Raw genomic sequence first — 22,521 nt, 5'->3', positions numbered from 1 at the left:
AAAAATTTGGTTGGAGAGCGTTTGTTGGCTTTAATTATGTTTAGAATATTCCCAAATGTTGTTTGTTTTTTTTTCATAGTTCATATCCAAATGCGCACCTAATCCTTATGTGCATGCTATGTTAAACTAAACCTCTAAATTAAGTTAAATGACTTAGTTTTCAGTTGTTACATTCTAATCAGATGTGAAGTTGGATTTTCTTTGTGGATGAATTTGGTCCTTTGTTTTGTTGGGTTTTTAGGAATCCCAGAAAAAAAGAAAAAGAAAAATCATAGCACTACGATCGCGTCTTGTTGGCAGTATTGGTGTCGTGTTCGTGTTAACCTGCATCAAGAAAATCGGTGGAAAATATTAAACACGAACACGATCCATTACATTTCACGAACAACACAACACGATCCGTTTCACCCATTAAGAATATAAAAATAATTAAAAATATAATTTTTTAAAAAAAATGAAAAAGACGCGTGGAAACAGACAAGCACCCAATTATCCATTCTTGCTTTCCTCTCATCAAGCACTAAGAAAATTAAAGTCAATAAGCAAGTTATAAACCAAAGAAAATACAAAGCAAAATGAATTAAAGTTACAACAAAAGAAAAATGAATTAAAGTTACAAACTATAAGGAAAATGCAATGCACCAATGTAGTTACCTCAAGTGTTGGTGGTGAGGGATTTGAAGAACCCGTTGTGTTGTTTGAAACAAATTAGTGTAGTACATGAAGGCCTAATTACTTACAAGTTGTCATATGTTCCATTTCCCAACTTCAGTGTGGCTATACTTTGCGGTTTGCGGTAACGCAAGTTTTGAAAATCAAATACCGCAGCAACCGCAAATAATTGCGGTTTCATTGCATGCGGGCTACAATTAATTCTTGCTTTCCTACAAGACTAGAAGTCTAAGCAAGGAGGGCAATGACATTTTGGTAGCCGTAGGGCCAAACATTAAATGAGGCCCTTAGGCCTTTAGCCCATTTGGGGCTAAACCCAAATTTTCCCTCTATTTGGGTTTTGCTCGGACCGTTTTTGCTCCCAACCCTCTAGACTCAAATTTTAAGTCTGCAACTTTATTAAATTGTTTAAGAATGGTTTAAGTATATTTTTTCATGGATAACTTTTCTTCATTTAATCTTTTTAAATAACTTCATAATTAAATTTTTTGAACAATTTGACCCAAAAAAAAAAATTGAAATTCCACAAATATATTTTTATTCCAAAAGAAAGTACACAACATAAAAGAAACACACAACATAAAAAAACACAGAAGATAATTGAAACACAAAAAGAGGATTGAAACAATTGTCGACCTCATTCACCATCTCCAAAGCTCATCCAAAGGTAATCGATCAAATCATGTCGGAGACTCTGATGCACATGTGGAGAGCGAACTCTATTATGACAAATCATGTAATCAGAGAGAGTCTGCCTATCTAGGTGGTACTCATATGTAATGTTTTGCTTCAGCTCATATTGTCTTGCTCTGGCCCTCTTGGATCATTGTGGACACGTATCCTCATCATCAGATTCCTTTTCAACATATTCGTACTCATCCTCCACAATTATATTGTGCAAAATTATACACATTATCATGATTGAGTGGAGGTTATCCTTGCACCACATACATGCAGGGCCTCGTACAATAGCCCATTGAGCCTATAGTATTCCAAATGATATTTCAACATCCTTCATGTACGCTTCTTGCATTTGTGCAAAAAGCTTCTTCTTTGGGTTATCAAGAGAAGAGATGGTCTTCACCAAAGTAGCCCAACGGGAGTAGATCCCATTTGCCAAATAATAGCCCAAATGTTATTGATTTCCATTGACAATATAATCAACATGAGGAATCAATCCATGTACCACATCATTGAACTAGGGACAATGAGCTAAAATGTTGATATCATTGTTGGATCTAGGGACTCCAAAAAAAGGCATGCCATATCCATGTGTCATACGAGGCCATGAAATCTAGCAGCACATTGGGTGTTTCTTTTTTTTTTTAATGGTGGTAAACTAGCTTGCCCAAGCAGATGGGCAATTCTTCCATTCCCAGTGCATGCAATCAAGACTTCCTAACTTGCCTGAGAAGCCTCAACGGCTTGCCTTGTGCAATAGCCTAGAAAGGTCAACTGGATTTGGAGACCCGAGGTACCATTGTCCATACACGGCTTCAACAGTGCAACAAAACTTACGGAGTGATTCAAGAGCTGTGCTTTCACCCAATTCATAGTACTCTTCGATTACGTCAGCTGAGAATCTTCATACGAGCATATGAAAGACATCAATTAACTTTTGCTCGGGGGATAGCCCTTGTCGGCCGAGCCCTTCTTTTTTTTTTCTGGCAAAATATGGCTCATGGTTGACAACATCATTCAAGATGCGAATTCGGAATAGTCAAACATGAGATTTCGATGGCAATCTTCCCTCTTATGGCACTTGTACTCACGACCGACTACCGACCCACCATGTTTGGTGGCTTCATTCTTCAGTGAAGTATGGTGGACAATGACTTGTATCACTCTCTGACGATGTTCCTCATCATTTATATCATCATTAAGTATAAAGGAAAAGATGGCCTTGCCATAGTTATCCATTGAAACCTTGAATGATATGAAAAGTATGAGAATGAAGAAGATGATGAGCTTGAAATAATATGAAAAGTATGAGAATGAAAGGAGATTGATGAAATTGAAAAAGGAAAAATAAATTGAGAAATAGAAAAAATATTTTTGGTAGATTAATTGAGAAATGAGTGAATATTTATAGAGTTCGGAGTTGGATATGAATTTGATTAATTTAAAATATTATTTTGACCGTTAGATTTAAATTTCAGCCGTTTGATTTTTTTTTTTTTACCCTTTAAAATAGCTTAGATTTAATCTAGATTGTTGATTTAAGTTACTATTAGAATATAAAAAAAATGAAATTATAATTGTTGTCGTTGGATTCTGTAGGGATTTTTTCATTCCGACAGCTACTGTGGGCCTGAGCTGCCATAAAGAACCAAATGAGAGAAAATTACCTTTGGGACTGAGTTCAAGAATTAGGCCTCGAGAATGATTCGAAAGGGTAGCTGAGTCTTAGGAAGCACCTCGGTTAACTTCACCAGCAAAACTAACAGTTGCTTACAAGTAGATTCTCAGCTTGGCATGAGAAGTTTGTGGCATGAGAGCAAAACCATCATGAGTTTAGCATAAACAGAGAGAGGGCTGTGAATTCGTATGAGAAACAAGGGTTTTAAGACAAGGGGGGATGGATTCTAAGAGAGTTTGTTGAAGAGGGAGAGAGATGGGAGTATAATGGGTGTGTTGAGTAGTTTCCGACAGCTTGACGAAAAATCTGTCAAGCTGTGGAATATTTTAACAGAAGAGAAAAGGGGAAGAGATAGAGGAATATGGCTCGAAATTGCAGAGGTTTTAGGGAGGAGAGATGTAGCTTGCTCTTTGAGTGTGTGTTGAGATGATGGGTAAGAAATGCCTCTTTTTATAAGCGCTGAAAGCTCCTTCTTCCCAAGAATAGATGGTTCCTCTCCAATTTGCTAAATCTCTCCCTCCCTTTCTCTTCTATTCCTTTAACTCATCCTATTTGGTGAAATTCTCTCTTCCCAATCGCACAAAAACAGGGTTTGGGGAGCTCTAGGCCTTTCCCGTAGCTGTTCCAGTAGGGGACTCCCATTTTCAGCCATCTTTCTTCCTTCTTTTCTCTCCTCTTCCATGGCTAGATCTGATGAGAGGAAAGAAATGGGTATGTACACTTGTTTGAAGGGTGCCTTGGCTCCTACGCACTCTAATATCCCCTGGTTCTTTGAATGTTCCACCTTGGTGTTCGTTCTTAGCCCATGTGCTGGAGCCTCCCAGCAGCTCACTGACATAACACTTTGGCTTTCATCGTGGTTCACGTTTCCAGCTAAGTGCTGGAGACTATGGATACTTTCTTGGCTGCTTGGGCTTTTGCTAAAATGATTGGTTACCCTACCAAGGGAATGAGCTTAAATGATGGGCTATTTTATTTAGGGTGATGGGCTAATTTCCTAGGGTATTGGGCTCCATTTTCCTCTCTTTTATTCTTACCCACATATTTGGGCTCAAGAAACAGGCTTGAGTTTCGGGGCTCCCAAGCGGCCTAAAACTTTTGTTTCTTGGCTTATCAATAGGCCTCATGAAAGTTCGTTACCATCCATGCCACAACTCACTCAGCAAGCCCCGGACATTTGTATGGCTTGGGCCCACTTAAGCTTGTAACGTGGTTGGGTGTGAAATAATGATTTCCTGCTTGGCATGGCATGTCGATTGGCGTGCTTTAATTTTATCTTCTTTAGAAAAGGATATGATGCTTGACTGGATAATTAGCTTGGGCTCGTAGAGCCAGTGCATTTTATAGGCTATAGCGTGACGAATTGCATATTTATTTGGCATGGCACGTGGTTGTGGCTCGTGCAAGTGTGCATGACGAATTTCGCATGCTCCAAACCGAGTCTTTTATTAAAAAGGTGTCACACTGGGCCATAAATTTATTTAAGCCCAACCTTGAATTTTTTGGGTATCAACAGATTCCAACGACAACATAACCCAAATGCGACACTTGGCAAGCTGCTGCGTCAGGCAACAGACAACCACTGCAGCGCGGGCCCCAATCTAATTGCTTGTACATGGGTTGTGCCAATAGCAAGTGGGCTCCACTGAAAATGTTTTGGATCCAAGCAATAACTGGATTGCTATTTGACCCCAAGTTCGGATTTTTCCAAATTTTGGCCCTTTTATTTTCTTGGATTGGGAGAGATTTTGAATTATAATTTGGGATATTTTGGGTTTGGTCTCATGCGTTGGAGATGACCTTAGTAAATAAGAAAAAAAAAATTGCTCATGATGTTAATGCTAACAACCTTCTCTACATATGTCATTCTTTTTCACTCAAAACAACATTTTTAATTATAAAAAAAAAACATTATGTATTTCCAAATTTACCCTGACAGAAACTAAAGGTCAAAACTCCTTTGGGTTTTCCACTTTCTTGCTGCTGCACTGCACCTGCTATTTTTTGTTCATTTAATTCTTGCACCACCTACTTGTGGCAGCAAACACTGCCCGCTGCCAAAGCCACCCATTTCCCACCCCCTCCACGCCGAAGAATCCCTGTCTCTCTCTCTCTCTCTCTCGCAGATGGGGATGGTGAGAAAAAAAAAATCCATGACTTTTTCTCTACCTGATTGTCACATATTTGTCTTTCTCTACCTCTGCAGACCTTTTTTTTTTTTTTTTTTGGGGGTCAAAATCTCTACAGACCCTTTGGTTTCCCAAATCAAGAAGGGTTGAAGACTTTTTATTTATTTTTAACAAAACCAAGAAAGAACAAGAGAGAAATAAGAAAGAAAGTGGAAGGGGAAAGAGAGACAGAGAGAAATAAGAGAGAACAAGAGAAGAAAAAATAAAGAGGGAAGAGAAGGAAAGAATCGGAGAGGGGACAGGAAAGGAAGAAGAGGATGAAGAAAATCAGTGACAAAAACTGGGAGGAGGGAAGAGCAAAGATAAATGAGAAACATAAATAAAAATAATTAAAAGAAAAATTTTGGACGGCAGAGGCATGGACCTGTGGTGGGCAAAATGCTTTGGGTAGAGCAAATGACAAAAACAAAGAAGTAAAATAATCATGCGTTTACGTGACCACTTCGGAAGCAAATGACAAAAACATATATAAAATTTTGGTGCCCCTTTAATTGGAGGTCCATGGCCGGCCCTGAGTCTTAAGTAAAAGTCGTTGCAATGAATAGACCAGCGAAAACAGACAAATGAATAGACCACTTCCAAGTTTGTTCCTTTCGTTAAATCCATTTGTCCATTCTTCCTTTCTTACAAGTCTAAGTCGTTGCATTTGGCTACTCGCCAATTTCATCCCCCAAGGGTGCAATCCCAGTCTTTGTCAACTTGTTCTGCCTTCATATATTGGCACTGCAACAAATTATTCAATCATTTCAGGTTTTCAATCTCGGGGGGAAAAAAGAAAACGAAAAACACTTTGTAGTTGGAAGGAACTTGTCTGTTTTCTGTGCTTATGGAGAGAAATCGTTTCCTCTTGTCAATAACGTTGTTGCTGGTACACCAAAGTTCTATATGTACAGTAGGTGCAACACAAACCAACATCACCGCAGACCAGTCTGCTCTTCTTGCTCTGAAATCTCATATCACTAGTGATCCTCACAACATCTTGGTCAACTGGTCAACCACCACCTCCGTCTGCAACTGGGTTGGCATTACTTGTGGTGCTCGCCACCTCAGAGTTGCATCATTGAATCTCTCGTATATGAGTTTCACAGGCACCATTCCACCACACTTAGGCAACCTCTCATTCCTTGTTGCACTAAGCTTCAAAAATAACAGCTTCCATGGTACTTTGCCCCATGAATTGTCTTATTTGCGTCGCCTGAAGTTGATTAGCTTTGGATTCAACAATTTTATGGGATCCATTCCATCGTGGTTTGGGTCCTTCCCCAAACTTCAAACCTTCAATTTGTATGGCAATCAGTTTTCAGGTACCATACCTTCGACTATCTTCAACTTGTCTACACTGCAAAACATAGATCTAAGCGCTAACAAACTATCAAGTACGTATGTGCCAACAAGGTATCTACACTATTGTCATTATGTTTCAACTTCTTGTTATTAATCTATAAGCCTAATATGTTTTTTTTTCTTTAGAAAATTAGTCTAACTTTTAATCACTTACAAGTCATCCAATACTATAAAAAAAAACTCTCACTTGGAAGGATTATGTATTTGGTTTTTAATTTTAAGAACAGTTAAGTCTATAATGTTGTTTTTTTATATATACTCAGAAAGTTTTTACAAAACTTACATTTATGAAATTAGTGAGTACATGTTGGGCATTGGGGTGATAACGACATGGATGATAGATTGTAAATATTAGGGAATATTTATGACCTTTTTCACATGGAGGCCTATTATAACATGATATGTTATAAATATAAAAAACACCCTTCAAATTTAATTCTATAGAAAAATTCCATATTGTACCTTCAAGTGAAAAAATTGTAACATATTAATAAATCAATTAGAGAGTGACCAAGTGACTAGTTGAGAGTTTTGTTTTTCCTCCAAAATAGCCACTCTGACAACTTTTCTATAAATTATGTAGAGTGGGGTTTTTTCTAATTTCATTTATTTATACGTATTCTGAGTCTTTGTTTGTCATACTTAACAGGTGCGATACCCAGAGAAATAGGGAACTTAACAATGTTGAAGGGGATATACCTTTACTCCAACAATTTCAATGGTATGTATATTTGTTGCATTGCCTTGATGTGATACAGTTATATATGTCAACAAGGTATCTACACTATTGTCATTATGTTTCAACATCTTGTTATTAATCTTTAAGCCTAATATGTTTTTTTCTTTAGAAAATTAGTTTTAATCACTTACAAGTCATCCAATACTAAAAAAAATTCTCACTTGAATGGATTATGTATTTGGTTTTTAATTTTAAGAACAGTTGAGTCTATGCTGTTGGTTTTTTTTTTTTATATATACTCAAAAAGTTTTTACAAAACTTACATTTATGAAACTAGTGAGTACATGTTGTAGGCTACAAATAAAAAAACTGGTTGTGCGTTGGGGGATAAAGACATGGATAGATTGTAAATATTAGGGAATATTTATGACCTTTTTCACATGGAGGCCCATTATAACATGATATTTTATAAATATAAAAAACACCCTTCAAATCTAATACTATAGAAAAATTTCTTATTATACCTTCAAGTGAAAAAATTGTAACATATTAATAAACTAATTAGAAAGTGACCAAGTGACTAGTTGAGAGTTTTTTTTCTCTCTAAAATAGCCACTCTAACAGCTTTTTTATAAATTATGTAGTGTGGTATTTTTTCTAATTTCATTTATTTACATATATTCTTAGTCTTTGTTTGGCATACTTAACAGGTGCGATACCCAAAGAAATAGGGAACTTAACAATGTTGAAGGGGATATACCTTGACTCCAACAATTTCAATGGTATGTATATTTGTTGCATTGCCTTTGATGTGATACAGTTATATATGACTCCGCTTTTGTTGCAATGCATTATATGTGCATAAAACATGAATTTAACATATAAATGTGCATATATCTTAATGATTTTTCAGAAATTCCAAAAGAGATTGGCTTTTTACATCAGCTGGAGAAGTTGTACGTGCAGTTTAATGCCCTAAAAGGCACTGTTCCTGTGGTTATTTTCAACATGTCTTCTTTGACTACGTTGGCTCTATATGGAAACAACTTGAGTGGTGGTCTTCCAGACAATATATGCCAACATCTTCCGAGTCTTCAAATCTTGAATTTTGGTCGCAACCAGTTTGATGGTCCACTTCCATCCAAATTCTGGCAATGCAAAGAGCTTCTTCTGCTTAATTTGGAGGGAAACAATTTCAGTGGAAGCATACCAAAAAGTATTGGGAACTTAACAATGATGAAGATTCTATCCCTTAGCAAAAACACTTTGACAGGTATTGATATTTCATTATGTTGATCCAATTATGATTCATCTTTTTTATTTTGGTTGCATAATTTATCTTTATTTAACTATTTCATATTTTAGTAAATGAAGGAGATAGTTCATCATGAATATAACAATTTTTTTTGTCAAAATTGCTGTAAAATTCATTAGAATTGAATAGCAAGGTTTACAATCATGAATATAACATATTGACTTGCCTAATAAACGTTCTATCTAAGTCAATATGTTCAAATCTGAGGTTAACCAACATATAAGGACATGCAACCTCAAACGTGTTTTGTTTCAAAAGACAAATCTTTTTAGGACTTTTCTTTTATTTTTAGAGATTTCTGTTTAAAAATTGTTGTATTAATTAAAAATTCTGTTTACATTTTTTTAGACATTTTCTACTAAAAGTCATGAACGATTAGATAGGGTTAGATTAGATTACATAAATCCATATATAGTGAAATTGTTGTAGATTGGATTGTGACATTGTGGCACTGGTAGGCACTATTCCATGGTCAATATTCAATATCTCCACCATCGAAGAACTGTCGCTTAGTTTGAATCAGCTATCGGGTAGCCTCCCAGCAAACTTAGGTCTTGGGCTTCCAAACCTACGAGTCCTCTATCTTGCAGAAGCAGGTAGCCTCAGCGGAGTAATCCCTAACCTATCCAATGCTTCTATGCTCATGCGGCTTGAATTGGCACAAAACTCATTTACAGGGTTTATTCCTAGCACGCTATGTGCCTTAACAAACCTTCAGTCGCTTAAGTTACACAATAATAATTTGACGATTGATACTTCGACTCCAGAAGCAAACACTCTCACTTGTTTGGTTAATCTTAGAAGTTTGACAATATTATCCTTGGCAGCTAATCCGTTAAATGCCAAACTTGATGATTCCTTTCGAAATTGCTCTACATCGTCGCTTCAATATATTACTTTATTCAATTGCAACATGAGGGGTGACATTCCCATTGGTATTGGCAACTTGAGCAGCTTGGTACTGTTATCCATGAGAGGCAATCAATTGAGTGGATCAATTCCAACTTCACTGAGAAGACTAAGGAATCTCCAAGCTTTGTTCTTGCCTGATAACAAGTTGCGAGGGTACATCCCATATCAATTATGTCAATTAGATAACCTAGCTTACTTACATTTGAGTAGTAATCAGCTCTATGGTTCTATACCTTCTTGCTTGGGAAATCTAACCTCATCTCTAAGAGATCTATCATTGGCGTCCAATTCGTTGAGTTCCAAATACCATCTACCTTTTGGAGACTTGCCTATATCTTGTCTGTAGACTTATCATCCAATTATCTAATTGGACATCTCTCACAAGATATTGGAAACTTGAAAGTTGTGACAGAGGTAGATTTATCAAATAACAATTTATCTGGTATCCTACCAAGCACTATTGGGGTTCTTCAGGATATGGTTAATCTATCATTGGCAAATAATAATTTGGAAGGCCCTATTCCAAGTTCATTTGACGGGTTGCTAAGCCTGCAACTCTTGGATTTGTCCAGAAACAATTTGTTTGGAGTGATTCCCAAGTCTTTAGAAGCTCTGTCACTTCTCAAGTATATGGATTTGTCTTTCAACAGGCTCCAAGGAGAAATTCCAACTGGTGGACCGTTCCAAAACTTCTCCGCTCAATCATTTGTCTCAAACAAAGCACTCTGTGGTGCAGCCCGACTTCAGGTTCCACCATGCAAAAATGGTACACTTGAACCAAATTGGAGGAAAGCTAAATATATCATCCTAGGGATTATATCAGTAATTCTCTTTGTGGCCTTTGTATCTATCTTTGTACTACGCAGGAAAAGGAATGTGGAAGTTGCAGGAGAGGCTACCTCGTTGTCTCAACTTCTTTGGAGAAGAGTTTCACATCTAGAACTTCTAAGGGGCACAAATGGATTTAATGAAAACAACCTACTTGGAAGTGGGGGTTTTGGTTCAGTATATAAAGGGACACTTTCAGATGGAATAGATGTTGCAGTAAAAGTTTTCAGTTTACAGCTAGAAGGGGCTTTCAAGAGTTTTGATAGGGAATGTGAAATGCTAAGCAATATTCGTCATCGAAATCTTATCAAAATCATCAGCTGTTGCAGTGAAGTTGATTTCAAAGCCTTGGTACTGAACTACATGCCTAATGGGAGCCTCGAAAAATGGTTGTATTCTCAAAACTCTTCTTTGAGTATCCTAGAGAGGATGAATATAATGGCAGATGTTGCAGCGGCAGTGGAATACCTTCATTATGGTTATTCAGTACCTATTGTCCACTGCGATTTGAAGCCGAGCAATATACTACTATATGATGATATGGTTGCGCATGTTGCTGATTTTGGAATTGCAAAACTCTTGGGTGGAGGAGATTCTATAACCCAAACCATGACCCTAGCCACAGTTGGGTATATGGCTCCAGGTGATATACTTGCTAGTTTAATATCTTTCAATTCTTATACATGTTGTCCTTAATTATGTATAATTTTCATTTCATCATAGACATGAATATATAAGTATAATTCATAATGCAGAGTATGGATTGGAAGGAATGGTTTCAACAAGAGGGGATGTGTACAGTTTCGGAATTCTAGTGATGGAAACATTCACAAGAAGGAAGCCAACAGATGAGATGTTTGATGGGGAAATGAATATAAAGCAATGGATTGCAAACTCACTAGTATTACCAGATGCGAGGATGGATGAAGTTGTGGATGCCAATTTGCTTGGGATTGGGACAGAGCAGAAAGATGATGATCATGTGAGGAAGAGGGATTGCATATCAGCCATTATGAGATTAGCTCTTACTTGTTGTGCAGAATCACCAGAAGAAAGGATAAGTATGAAAGAAGCTGTAGCCACACTCAAAAAAATCAAGACAAAGTTCTTGAAGGACGCTGCTGCATGAAGAGGTGTGCTGTTAAATTGTCCTCTTGTTCAGCAACGCTTCAATTAATGGGTCCTGTCCTATGACATGTATTTCATGCACTTTGAATTGATTCAATTTCAGTCTTTACTATAAACAATGTAGAGGAAGGCATCCCGTTTTATATGGGACTGATTTTATGGTGGGGTGTGTATAATATACAGTACACTAGTCTTGGTTGTTGTTATGGTATCAGTATGATAAGAGGGTTTGTCTGTTGTGTTGTGGCTGCAACCACGATCCCTTGGGAGCTCCACCGCTGCTTTCGCCAAGTCAAGAGGCAAACAACGGCTAATTATGGCAGCTAGGCCTCCCACCCTATTTTTGTTGTGCGTAAACAAACGAGTTGGGTTTGGGCCCTTTTGGGAGCTATTAGCCTAAGCCCAACAAATCAAAATACTTAACTGAATTTGCGTAGACAAACCAATCCAACCTACCTTAACTATGTATCTGGTTTTCGAAAAAGAAAAAAAAAGTTTTTTATTTTATATTAATAAGACAAGGAGTCACCAAAGATTTTCATAGAATTATGAATAAAGAGAGAAAATTGGTTGGAATTTATTTGATGCAGAATTGCAGACTGCAGAGCAATAACTAAAAGTTTGATTAATTACAGACCCCTTAAAAGTCTAATTCCAAGGGTCCCACCAAGCATGACACTATATATTTATTTTCCGTCTAAGGGTTGCCTAAAATGAACTTAAAATGAACTGGTATTATTATTATACCAGATTGTTTGGACTGAAGAGCTGAGTGGAAACCTTTCATATTAGCAGCAGGTTCATGCATTACTCCTAGAGAGGAGAGAACCTCTTTGACTGAGGTCAGAGGTCAAAGGTCAATGCAATAGGAGGGCATTATTTCTTTCTGATATGAAGTTCATCTTTGATCATGATGTAAATGTGAATTTGCTGCAGGTTTATAGCCATGGATTCAATGGGGCTGGTATTCATTCAACATTGCATATTGGATTCAAATATCTTTTTAATAAGAGAGTTATCCAAGAAAATGTGGTCAACTGCCAAAAACACCACAGCAGTTTACCCAAAAGAAAGAAACACACATTTTCCTTTCCATATCAGCACAGATTCAGTGAAGTCAACAAGCAAAAATTTTATATGCAAAACAAGCAAAATATACGATTGACACAGTTGCTTCAAAAACAAGTTACCACGGATGTCAGAAATTACAATTGGAACCAAGAGATTACTTGCAGCAGTGGTTTAGTTGTTGTGTTGCGTATACAACATGCATGTAGCATAAAAAATTTCAGTTTAAAGGAGTTGTGGGTGATTAATTCTTAGTGGGAGGGGAAATTATTCATCACATTCGGCAGGCAATGTATTAACCCTTATAAGAAATAAATGCATACAATTTTTTCCTTTTTTGTATAATTGATATTGAGGGAGAGGAGGGGGAGTCAAACCAAGGACTTCGGATGTAGGGATAAATGCTCTTAATCAATTGAGTTACAAGGCCCTTGCGAATGCATACAATTTTTAGAATAAATGTTTCCAAAGTCCAATATGAGCAATCAGCCCTTGGCACCTATGATTACATAAAAAGGAGAAAATAAACTACTACAAGTTGGAAAAGAAAAAAAGAAAGAGAATATGTTGATGTTGGAAAGCCCTATATACACTTAAACTCTAACATGGATTCAATTATTCATGGGATAATAAATCATCGATGTAATTAACTTCATGAGGTTGAATCACAGCCATCCATATCAAGATTAAAATCCAAATTAGAAGACATAACAATTATTGGTTTTATATCATTTGAACCAAAACATAAAAACCCTCAGACCTTCACTAGATTATTGATGCAACAGGTTTATACAATTGCCAAAATAGTGGGAAGAATACAGTTTAATTATTAATTATTCAGAAATAAATTCAAATTGGCACATTAAATTGGAGTCGGGCATGAGAGCATCCACAATGGGCTCTCTAAACCACATCATTAGACAAATTTTAGGGAGGAATTGTAAAAATGCAACTACAACCATGCTCCCTATCCACCTCCGGAGCTCCTAAATCTGAGGAGAGAGAAAGGACTCCTAGTGGCTCCCTATAATTTAATGCTGATTTATTTAATGAGTATTTCAAACCTTTATTTAATGCTAACTATTTTTTATTTTATTTTTTAATAGAGATGGACCAATCAAAAAATAGTTATAGTATTTAAGACTCTCCAAATTATGGAGTATGGTTGGAGTTGAAATTTTTTAGAGAGCTCCTAAAATAACTTTCTTATATTTTTAACTAAATTTTAGCTAAGAAATAGAGAGCATCATTGTGCATGCTCTGAGTGCTTGTTATTTGTTTCCATGAACTCTATTTCCCCTTGAGACAAGACAAAATGATTGTCTATCTCTTGCACACACCACCTTGACCATCCATTCCACTTGCACAGCTCAAGCCTGGCAACTCCAAACCCTCCAAAGAATTCGCTTCACTTCCAGAGCCAATACTGCCACCATTAAACCTTGCAATGGCGCAATCCGTGGCGAAAAGGCTGGAAGTTTCAAACTCTCTATCCCCTCCCATCACCGGCATGTTGGCTTCAATGTTGACCCGGCTCACATAGTCGGGTCTGTAAGTTTGACCCAACACACCACTCACTTGGTTGCTCAAAGAGAAGAATTTAAACCCAAGATCAAGATGAGCAAATGTGTCATCTTTAGTAATGCCATAGTTGTGAATCCTTGAGTCTTCTTCAGTTATGGGCACAACCTTGGCTGTGATCCTGAAGCTCCCTTCAACTTCAACCATGACATTGTTGGTGCCACCCACCCTTGTAAGGGATACAGTTGGGACATTCCTGGATTGCCACCTGGCGCCTTCGGATTCAGGAAGGGTGATGAGCTCGCCATCAAAGGAGAGGGCAAGGCGGTCAGCGGAGTCGTCCCACGTGGCGGTCTTTTGGGCACCGATGAAGAGCTGGTGTTTGCCAAAGAGGATGACAATGGACTGGACCCAAGTGAAGTCCCTCTTCATGTTGTGGTTGCGCCTGCCAATGAAGTGAGCGTTGATGTGGAGGTTGGGGTCGGATAAGAGGCAGAAATCGCGGTCTTTCTTGCCGTGGAAGTAAAAGGTGATGCCATCGCCGCCTATGAAACGGGGGTCTTGGCACACTGCTCCTGGCTGATCACACTCTGCGCCATTTACCAAAAGAGAAAGAAAAGTATTTTCAGAACTAATATATGAAAATTTATCCTAGTTACTTTCTCATTAGCTTATTTGAAAGTTTTGAGACCACATTAGCTTATCATAATATGTGATCATGACTAATCATAAAGATAAATGTGAGAGGAGACTTACTGGAGACTGGCTTGCAAGTGACACAGTCAACCTCACATCCACCAGGGCAAGAATTGGGGCATACATGTTCTATGTTGTAACATTGGGGGTAGTACTTGTTCTTGCACTTGGCCTTCTTTGGTGAGGTTGAAGGAGTTGGAGGAGGAGAAGAGGAAGTAGGTGGAGATGGTGTAGGAGTTGATGGAGGAGGAGAAGAAGTAGGTGGAGACGGCGTAGGAGGTGAAGGAGTAGGAGGAGGTGATTGGTAATGTGGTGCCGGCAGTGGTGGGGAAGGTGAAGGCGAGGGAGTAGGAAGTGTTGGAGTTGTAGTTGGTGGTGTTGGAGATGGAGTTGGGGGTGTGGGGGTTGGCGGAGATGGTGGTGGAGTTGGTTTAGCTTGAGGAGGAGGAGGAGAATAATATGTTGGTGGTGTAAGTGAAGGGGTGGGAGAAACAGGTGGAGGAGGGCTTGATCCCCCAGAACAGATGGGTACAAGAGACACACTCCACTGTGCATTTATCAGGGCAAAACTTCGGGCACACATGCACAAGATTGTAACAATGCTTGTATTTTTTTATCGAACACCTTGCATTGCTTGGAGCATCAGCAGGAGAATTGGAACAACAACTTGCATTTTGAAATGAGCCATTTGGAGCAAAACCCTTGAATTAGTTCCCAGTATATTCAAGGGAATTCAATTTGGTGTGTTTGAGTGAGAAACCCACTGTTTAAATGCCCCTATTCTGAGAAGATGGTCCATATTTAGGTAGTAATTAAAACACAGAATTGGTTTTATTTCCAATTATACTTCCATCTATGTAGCTAGTAAAGTTGTTTCTTGCTAGTCAGATAAATATATAGTCTCATCTTGTGGGTAGTTAGGGAAGTGGCTGGCTTCCATGATATCTCCATATAATCAATTATTATGCCATCTTTTCTGCTTTTTTCTTTTAATCTAAGTTGAAAAAGAAGTTTTGTTGGACTCTGAATCATGAGCAGTACAATAAGGTCTAGCTAGATGCCATATACAAGGGGCACCTCTACATACCAACCACAAGATTAGGAGCAATATCCCTAACTTTTGTACTGCTTCTTTATTCCTTTCAACACCTCTGGAGACTCTCTCTCTGCTCCTGCAAGTAAGTTTAAACTAGTTTCTATGAGCAAATATTTATACAAACAGTATTTAAATTGATTCAAAGGAAAAATGTACCCATAATGATGTGTTTGACCCAAATTAAGTTATGGCTTTGTACTTACAAGGATCATCTCATTTGATGAGGATGCATCTTGTTGGTGCTCCTTCAGCACCAAGCAACCTTAGAGGCAAGCAATGCACAGAATAGTTTCCGGGTTGGATGTCGTCAAGCTTTAGGCCTTCCACAGGAATGATTTCCTGAGCCATATATTACCAGCATTTTGATTTAAAAAGAGCTTAATCAAATTCCAATCACATTGTAAAGAAAGTCAGGAAATCATAGACAAACTTGATTTGAAAAACAAAATATATATCTTGCCTCTGATTTTTTTTTATAAACACAAATAGAAGAAGCTTTATTCTATCAAATAGAGAATCTTACCCTGCCTCTGAGAAAGGCAACATGAGCTGGAATTGCTTCATCATAAGTGGCAATGGAAAAGTAATCAGTTCCTACATTCATAGTAAAGAAAATCAGTGCAAGCACAACCATTTGCTTTCAAAATGGTCAGAAACTTGATTATTTTATACCTCAACCGAATTACCCCAAAAAAAATACAACAAATTGGTGTGTTACCAACAAGTTTGATGTCTGTGTTGTCTACTACCCATTTTGCTCCATCCTCCGTGAATCCCACAAAGCTCGAGTCGAATTCCTTTCGATGCATAAGCCGCCTATACAACGGAGTAACGATTATCAGTTTTATGATATGTCTTGTTTGCAGTGTTGATTTCGTTAATCAGATTCAGCATACTGATATAAAATCTTAATTGCTTAATCTGAAATCCAAAACGCTTAATCCTTAAATCCAAACCGACGTCATTTTGGACATAAGCACAATTCAGCACAAAAGCAACTATCAAAGAATCATATATATTTCAAGAAAATTACAAAGAAAATATAAGTAGACAATCTTTTTTTAATTTTGCGTTACCTGTCAGTATTCAATGTCTTGAAAAGGACCCGGCGTGTACCCTTGGGAATATTTAGGGACTTCATAACTTCAGCTGTAAAAGGTAGACATTACGCTTTTGAAAAACATTTTAAAAAAAAGTACTTGAAAATTCAGATTAGAATTTGAACATCACCAAGTCAGACATGCATACCAGTTATGTTGCTATCTCTGGGAACATCAACAACAAGAGCAGGACCTGTTGAAAAAACAATTATACTGAGCATAAATCATCAACAGATAGAACAAATTACTTTGTTGTTCTAAGTATCATGCATAATTACCATTGAGGACATCCAGGTCAAGCTGATCAACATCAAACCCTGCATCAAAGTAGTCATCAAAAACATGGCCAGGCGCATCAACATGGGTTCCAGTGTGGACAGGCAAGTCGAACTCAGAGTTGTTGGTGAGAGAAGCATTCTTCATGCTGAGCTGGAGCCACAGGAAGTGGCCGATCCCATTCTTGGAACCATAGAAAGGAAGGTCCGGTGTGTACCTGTGGGTGATGTCAAAGATTCTCCCATTGCCGTACACTTCTCTCCGTACGGGTTTCGGGGTGTTGCCGCCGCCCCCAGAACTGTAGACGGAGGAGGAAGCGAGGAAAAAGCAAGAGAGTGTGAGCAGAAGGGGTTGGTGGTTCATGGTTTTGGGTACGGTAGAATGAGAGCGGAGAGGGTGTGTTAAAATGTTTAAGTAAGAAAGAGGTGGTGGTTTTTTATGAGTAATAAATCAATAAAGTTAATGGTAATTAGTGATTCAAAATTGCAGTCACATTAAAGTTAATGGGTGCCAGATTTTGTTTTGTTTTTTTTTGGGTAAAGTATTGTTTTTATCTTTATGAGTGCACTAACGCGTTTTTCTAGACTTGGGCAGCCTTTAGTTCAATTATTTAATCTTCTGTAATCAATTTCGAGAAGTATCCATGACCAATCATGAATTAGATAGCACATGATGTATATAGCAATTCTGCATTTGGTCCAACAATAGTCCCAGAGACACAGTTTGCTACACCAAATTTTTCAGTTACAAACTTCTGTGCCAATTTTCTTGTTCGTTGTGAATGAATAAGGTTCGCAGTCTCAGTGTGAGTTCATAACTATTTGTTGTGAACGATAGTACTAATAGTCAATTGATATCTAAACATTTGTATAATAAGTTGGCGTCTGAAGTATTCATATAATGGATGTTAGCATTTTGCTATTTAATACTTGTTAGCGAGATCCTAGTTTAATTATGATATTTATTTTCTAGTTTATTAGGATTATATTTTTTTTCAGTTTAGTAGGATTATATTTCTCTCTTTTTTGTACAGATATTGTGTAATTAGGTTTTTATCTTGTTTCCTAGTTTGACCCTACTAAGGTTACATCCTTGTACTATAAATACCTTCTTTTGGATAATGAAATACAACCTGAAAAATATTCTACCCATATTGTTTGACTATACTTGTAATATACACGTACGTACATATTTTTTAATAATACTTTTGTTTTTCGTACACATCTTAAAAACTCAGTAAAATATACTTTTTTTAAAAGCAAATGTACAATACATGTATTATACATGCAATATACACAAAAAATTTTTCACATTTAATACACATTTTTTACAAAAAATTTAATAATGTAGACAAAATTCAAGTATTATACCAATATTTTTAACATATTATTGAATATAAATAATATATATTCAAATATTATATAGTGGTCGAATTTTTCAGTTGTACCTTGCCAAAATTTTACCGAATAAAACATGAACGTATTTTGTTCATACTTCTGTATTTTACTGACTAGGAGTGAATGAATGTGTTCATAATCTTTTGACTGATATATTAATGACCCTCTTCATTATATATAGAGTGGTATATTTCTCTTCGTTTTGTTAAAAGAGATTTCAATTTTTTTTAATTAAAAACAGAAAAAAAAAATAATGATAAACAAAGAAACACACAGTTAGTTGCTGCTGTAGTCAAATGAAAGTAAATAGTCATGTTTAAGGCCCATCGCTTACCAAAATCTGTTTCATAAGAATGTTTAAGCTTAGCTTAGCCCACTGACCATAGGAAATCTCATCTCCATCCTTGGTTGAGTGTCAGTCTTGCAAACTTTTTTCTAACGGCTTACGACACGCCTCCCATCAATCCATGTCTCCTTTTAAATTTGTTTGGTAAGTTCTTTTAGGGTTAATGGTTCTATTGGTTCCCAACTTTGATCGAATTTTCATTTGAGTACCTTAATTTCCAAAATGGTACCCATGGTCCCGCAACTTAAGTTTCGTTTGAATTACTAGTCTCACCATTACTTCTATTAGTTTTTTCGTTATATTTAGGGGTATATGGGTCTTTTCAGGTTGGTTTTGAGGGACAAAAAAGGTTTTTACCCTTTTAGGATCTCTGATATGAGTATAATGGAACTCTTGTACTTCAGACCAAAAAAAAAAAAAAGAACTCTTGTACGAACGAAAAAGCTGAAGAAGAAAAAGACGAAGCTTTCAGACGAATCTTTTCTGCTGAAGCTTTCATACAAAAGCAAAAAAGCTGAAGAGTTTGAGTTGATTTTGTCTGGGTCATTGTGTATTAAGGTCATCTGGTGTCGATACGTCTTGGTTATCTCATTGTGGGGTCAATAGGTGTTGTCGACAACTTTGATGGAGTTTGCATTCAAGACTTCTGGAGACCCCCCCATATACGGTATGCGATGCTAATAGAAGTACTAGGAATGCTTTTTGATATGTTAATTGCTTTTTGTTGTTTTGGAATTCTGTCTGTGTCTGCTCGAACTGTGCATCAATTGAGGGTTTTGTTATTGTCTCTCCTGTTTTCTTTTGTCTTTATGTCAACATTGAACGCATACCTTGTGTTTTGGTCAAACATTGAGTGCATACTTGGTCCTACTATCCTTGTTAAATTTAAGGGTTTGTGGTCCTACTAGTTTGATATATGTGAATTGATTGCACAGTTGCACACACTAGCACATTTGGTGGTCCTACTGGTAGATTTGTGGTCTACTAGTAGGGTTTAGTGTGATTTGTCTTTATTTAGGTGAGCAAAGATTTTAAAAATTGGTGTTCAACTGAGACTACTGCTTCATTTGCAGATAAGGGTGAGTTCTGCACTTTGGAAATTCACCATGGGGGTGTTGTACAAGATGGGGTTTATAAGGGGGACATTGTGCTATTTGGACAACTGTGTGGATGATTATCTATCACTCTTGGATTTAAGGAAAATAGGTATAGAGTTAGGATATGAAGTGGACCTAACTAAGAAGGAGATATGTTTGCAAATATATTGTAAGATGTATGACAGTAATGGTGAAACTATTGTAAAGCTCATTAACAATGACAGTGTTATATGTGAGATGGTTGGCTGCATAACAAGTAACAGAGTGTTAGTGTTATACTATACTGACAACAAAACAAGTGAAAAGACATGGACTCAAACATCTGTGGAATGGCCTAGTTTGCAGAGTGAAGAATACAACTATGGGAGATTTAATGAAGACCACATGAAGGAGAATAATGAGTCTTTAGATACTAATGCGCATGTTGTTTCGCTTGGAGATTGTGAAGCTGTAGTTGATGAAGAAGAAGAAGAGTCAGAGTATGTGGATAGTGAAGATGAGGAGGCAAACAAAGGTTGTAATGTAGACATCAATATGCCTTGTGATGAAGAAGTGAATGTTGAGACTGAAACACAAACACAAGGGCTAGGAGAGATTTTTGATAATGGGGCAGATTCTGATACCTTATATTCTGATGGGAACACCTCAGATGATGAGAATACCAGTCGACATTGCACAAAAAAGCAGAGGATTCGCCTACCAAAGTTCAAGCAATATAGGAGAGCTATTGTCCTTAAAAATCCAGAGTTTCATTTGGGGATGCAATTTGCAAATCGGGAGCACTTGAAAGAAGCAATAAAGGAGTATGCCATTGTAAACGGCAAGCTGCTAAAATTTCAAAAAAATGACAAGAGGAGGGTGAAGGTCGTGTGTAGTGGATCTGGAAACTGTGCATTTGTTCTTTATGCATCTATGATTGATAAAGAGGAATCCACTTTTGTAGTAAAGGCTATACATGCTGATCATACATGTGGCAGAGTAGACAGGTTGAGATATGCTAATTCAACATGGATTTCAGAAAGATTTTGTGATAAGATGAGAAGAAATCCTAATTGGACTGTGGGGAAACTTCAAGATGAGGTGAGGGAACACTATGCAATGAATGTTACACAGAACCAAGTGTATAGGGCAAAAAAATTGGCTAAGAAGGTCATTAAAGATTCGTACAATGAACAATTCGAGAGATTAAGGGATTATGCAGAGCAAATTAAGAAGACCAACCCTGGAAATACTGTGGTAATTAAAACTGAACTAGCAGGTGATGATGCATTGTTTGAACGGATTTATATTTGTTTAGCTAGTTTTAAAAAGAGTTTCTTAAAAGGGTGTAGGCCTGTCGTAGGTGTTGATGGGTGCCACTTAAAAGGACCCTTCTCAGGGCAGATCTTAACTGCAGTTGGTGTTGATGGGAACAATAGTATGTTCCCATTGGCCTATGATGTAGTTGAAATAGAAAGCAAGGCAAGTTGGATATGTTTTCTAGAACTCTTAATTGCAGACTTGGGATCCAAAATGGTTTGGCATGGGTGTTTATAAGTGATAAACAGAAGGGGCTAATTCCTGCTATGCAAACAATTTTACCAAATACTGAACACAGAATGTGCGTGAGACATTTGTATAACAACTTCAGAGGCCAGCACACAGGACTTGCTCTAAAACATTTGCTATAGGCTGCTGCAAGAGCAACCACATTGCCTTGGTGGGAAGCGGAGATGGATAATCTGAAAAGGGAGGATGCAGATGCTTGGGGTGGCTAATTGAGAGGCTTGCAAAAAATTGGTCAAGATATCATTTTGCAACACACTATAAGTGTGATTTGTTGTTAAATAACTTATGTGAAAGCTTCAATGCAGCCATTATTGATGCAAGGGATAAGCCAATCCTAACATGCCTTGAGAGAATAAGGATGTATATTATGATTAGGATGGCTAATAGAAGGGCTTCTTGTCAACATTGGAGGTATACTGTTGGTCCTAGAATCTTCAACATAATAGAGAAAAATAAGTTAGCATCAAGTCAATGCATACCAAGGTTGGCTGGGGAGAAGAAATATCAAGTAAGTCAGCTGTATGGGGAAGAATTTGATGTCCATCTAAGAGCAAAGACTTGCTCTTGTAGAAGATGGGACTTATGTGGGATTCCTTGCCCACATGCAATTTCTGCTATTTTCCATAAAAATGAAGACATAGAGGATTATGTGGATAAATTGTACAAGAAAGATGCTTACTTAAAAACATATGGTCTTATCATTGGACCTGTTCCTTTCATTGACCAATGACCACGGAGTGGTTTACCAGCTATTAAGCCTCCCAACTTCAAAATCTAACCTGGAAGGCCGAGGAAGGTGAGGACAAAAAAACCATGTAAGGTGGAAATACCAACTCCAGTACCTCCAAATCCAAAACCACCCAACTGGAAACCACAACCTGCAAGGCTCAGGCGAATCTTTATCAAGATTCGGTGCACAAGATGTGGTCAAGAATGACACAATAAAAGAG

At 37.4% G+C, this 22,521-nt stretch overlaps 1 protein-coding gene, 1 long non-coding RNA gene and 3 pseudogenes across 3 annotated transcripts; 3 read left to right on the top strand and 2 right to left on the bottom strand.

Annotated features, from left to right (window-relative positions):
• The first annotated feature begins 6,028 nt into the window (after positions 1–6,028).
• On the top strand, positions 6,029–11,475 carry LOC103335216 (uncharacterized; annotated as a pseudogene).
• A 1,088-nt stretch (positions 11,476–12,563) lies between these two features.
• Positions 12,564–21,780, top strand: LOC148916221 (uncharacterized; annotated as a pseudogene).
• On the bottom strand, positions 13,537–15,418 carry LOC103335217 (uncharacterized; annotated as a pseudogene). The gene is made up of 2 exons (XR_016127782.1): positions 14,772–15,418; positions 13,537–14,605 (listed from the first exon to the last, which is right to left on the bottom strand). The product of XR_016127782.1 is annotated as an uncharacterized LOC103335217 (transcript).
• Positions 15,711–17,594, bottom strand: LOC103335138 (cyclase-like protein 2). The gene is made up of 7 exons (XM_008238140.2): positions 17,186–17,594; positions 17,056–17,100; positions 16,884–16,956; positions 16,526–16,623; positions 16,331–16,401; positions 16,011–16,146; positions 15,711–15,883 (listed from the first exon to the last, which is right to left on the bottom strand). The coding sequence occupies exons 1-6, from the start codon at positions 17,544–17,546 to the stop codon at positions 16,021–16,023; spliced, it is 774 nt and encodes a 257-aa protein (XP_008236362.1). The 5' UTR covers positions 17,547–17,594; the 3' UTR covers positions 15,711–15,883; positions 16,011–16,020.
• Positions 18,848–20,283, top strand: LOC148916222 (uncharacterized). Its single transcript, XR_016128215.1, has 2 exons — positions 18,848–19,593; positions 20,000–20,283. It is a non-coding gene; the product is annotated as an uncharacterized LOC148916222 (long non-coding RNA).
• Positions 21,781–22,521: the final 741 nt, after the last annotated feature.

This window comes from Prunus mume, linkage group LG6 (genome assembly GCF_029339155.1).
Source record: "Prunus mume cultivar Tortuosa linkage group LG6, ASM2933915v1, whole genome shotgun sequence".
Lineage (NCBI taxonomy): Eukaryota > Viridiplantae > Streptophyta > Magnoliopsida > Rosales > Rosaceae > Prunus > Prunus mume.
Note: the sequence above shows the minus strand (reverse complement) of the source record. Positions and strands in the feature narration are given on the sequence as shown.

Coding starts and splice junctions, on each gene's coding strand:
- LOC103335138 (XM_008238140.2), bottom strand. CDS start 17,546: ATGAACCACCAACCCCTTCTGCTCACACTCTCTTGCTTTTTCCTCGCT. Junction 16,957..17,055: donor CAGAGATAGCAACATAACTG/GTATGCATGTCT, acceptor TACCTTTTACAG/CTGAAGTTATGAAGTCCCTA. Junction 16,624..16,883: donor AAGACATTGAATACTGACAG/GTAACGCAAAAT, acceptor TCCGTTGTATAG/GCGGCTTATGCATCGAAAGG.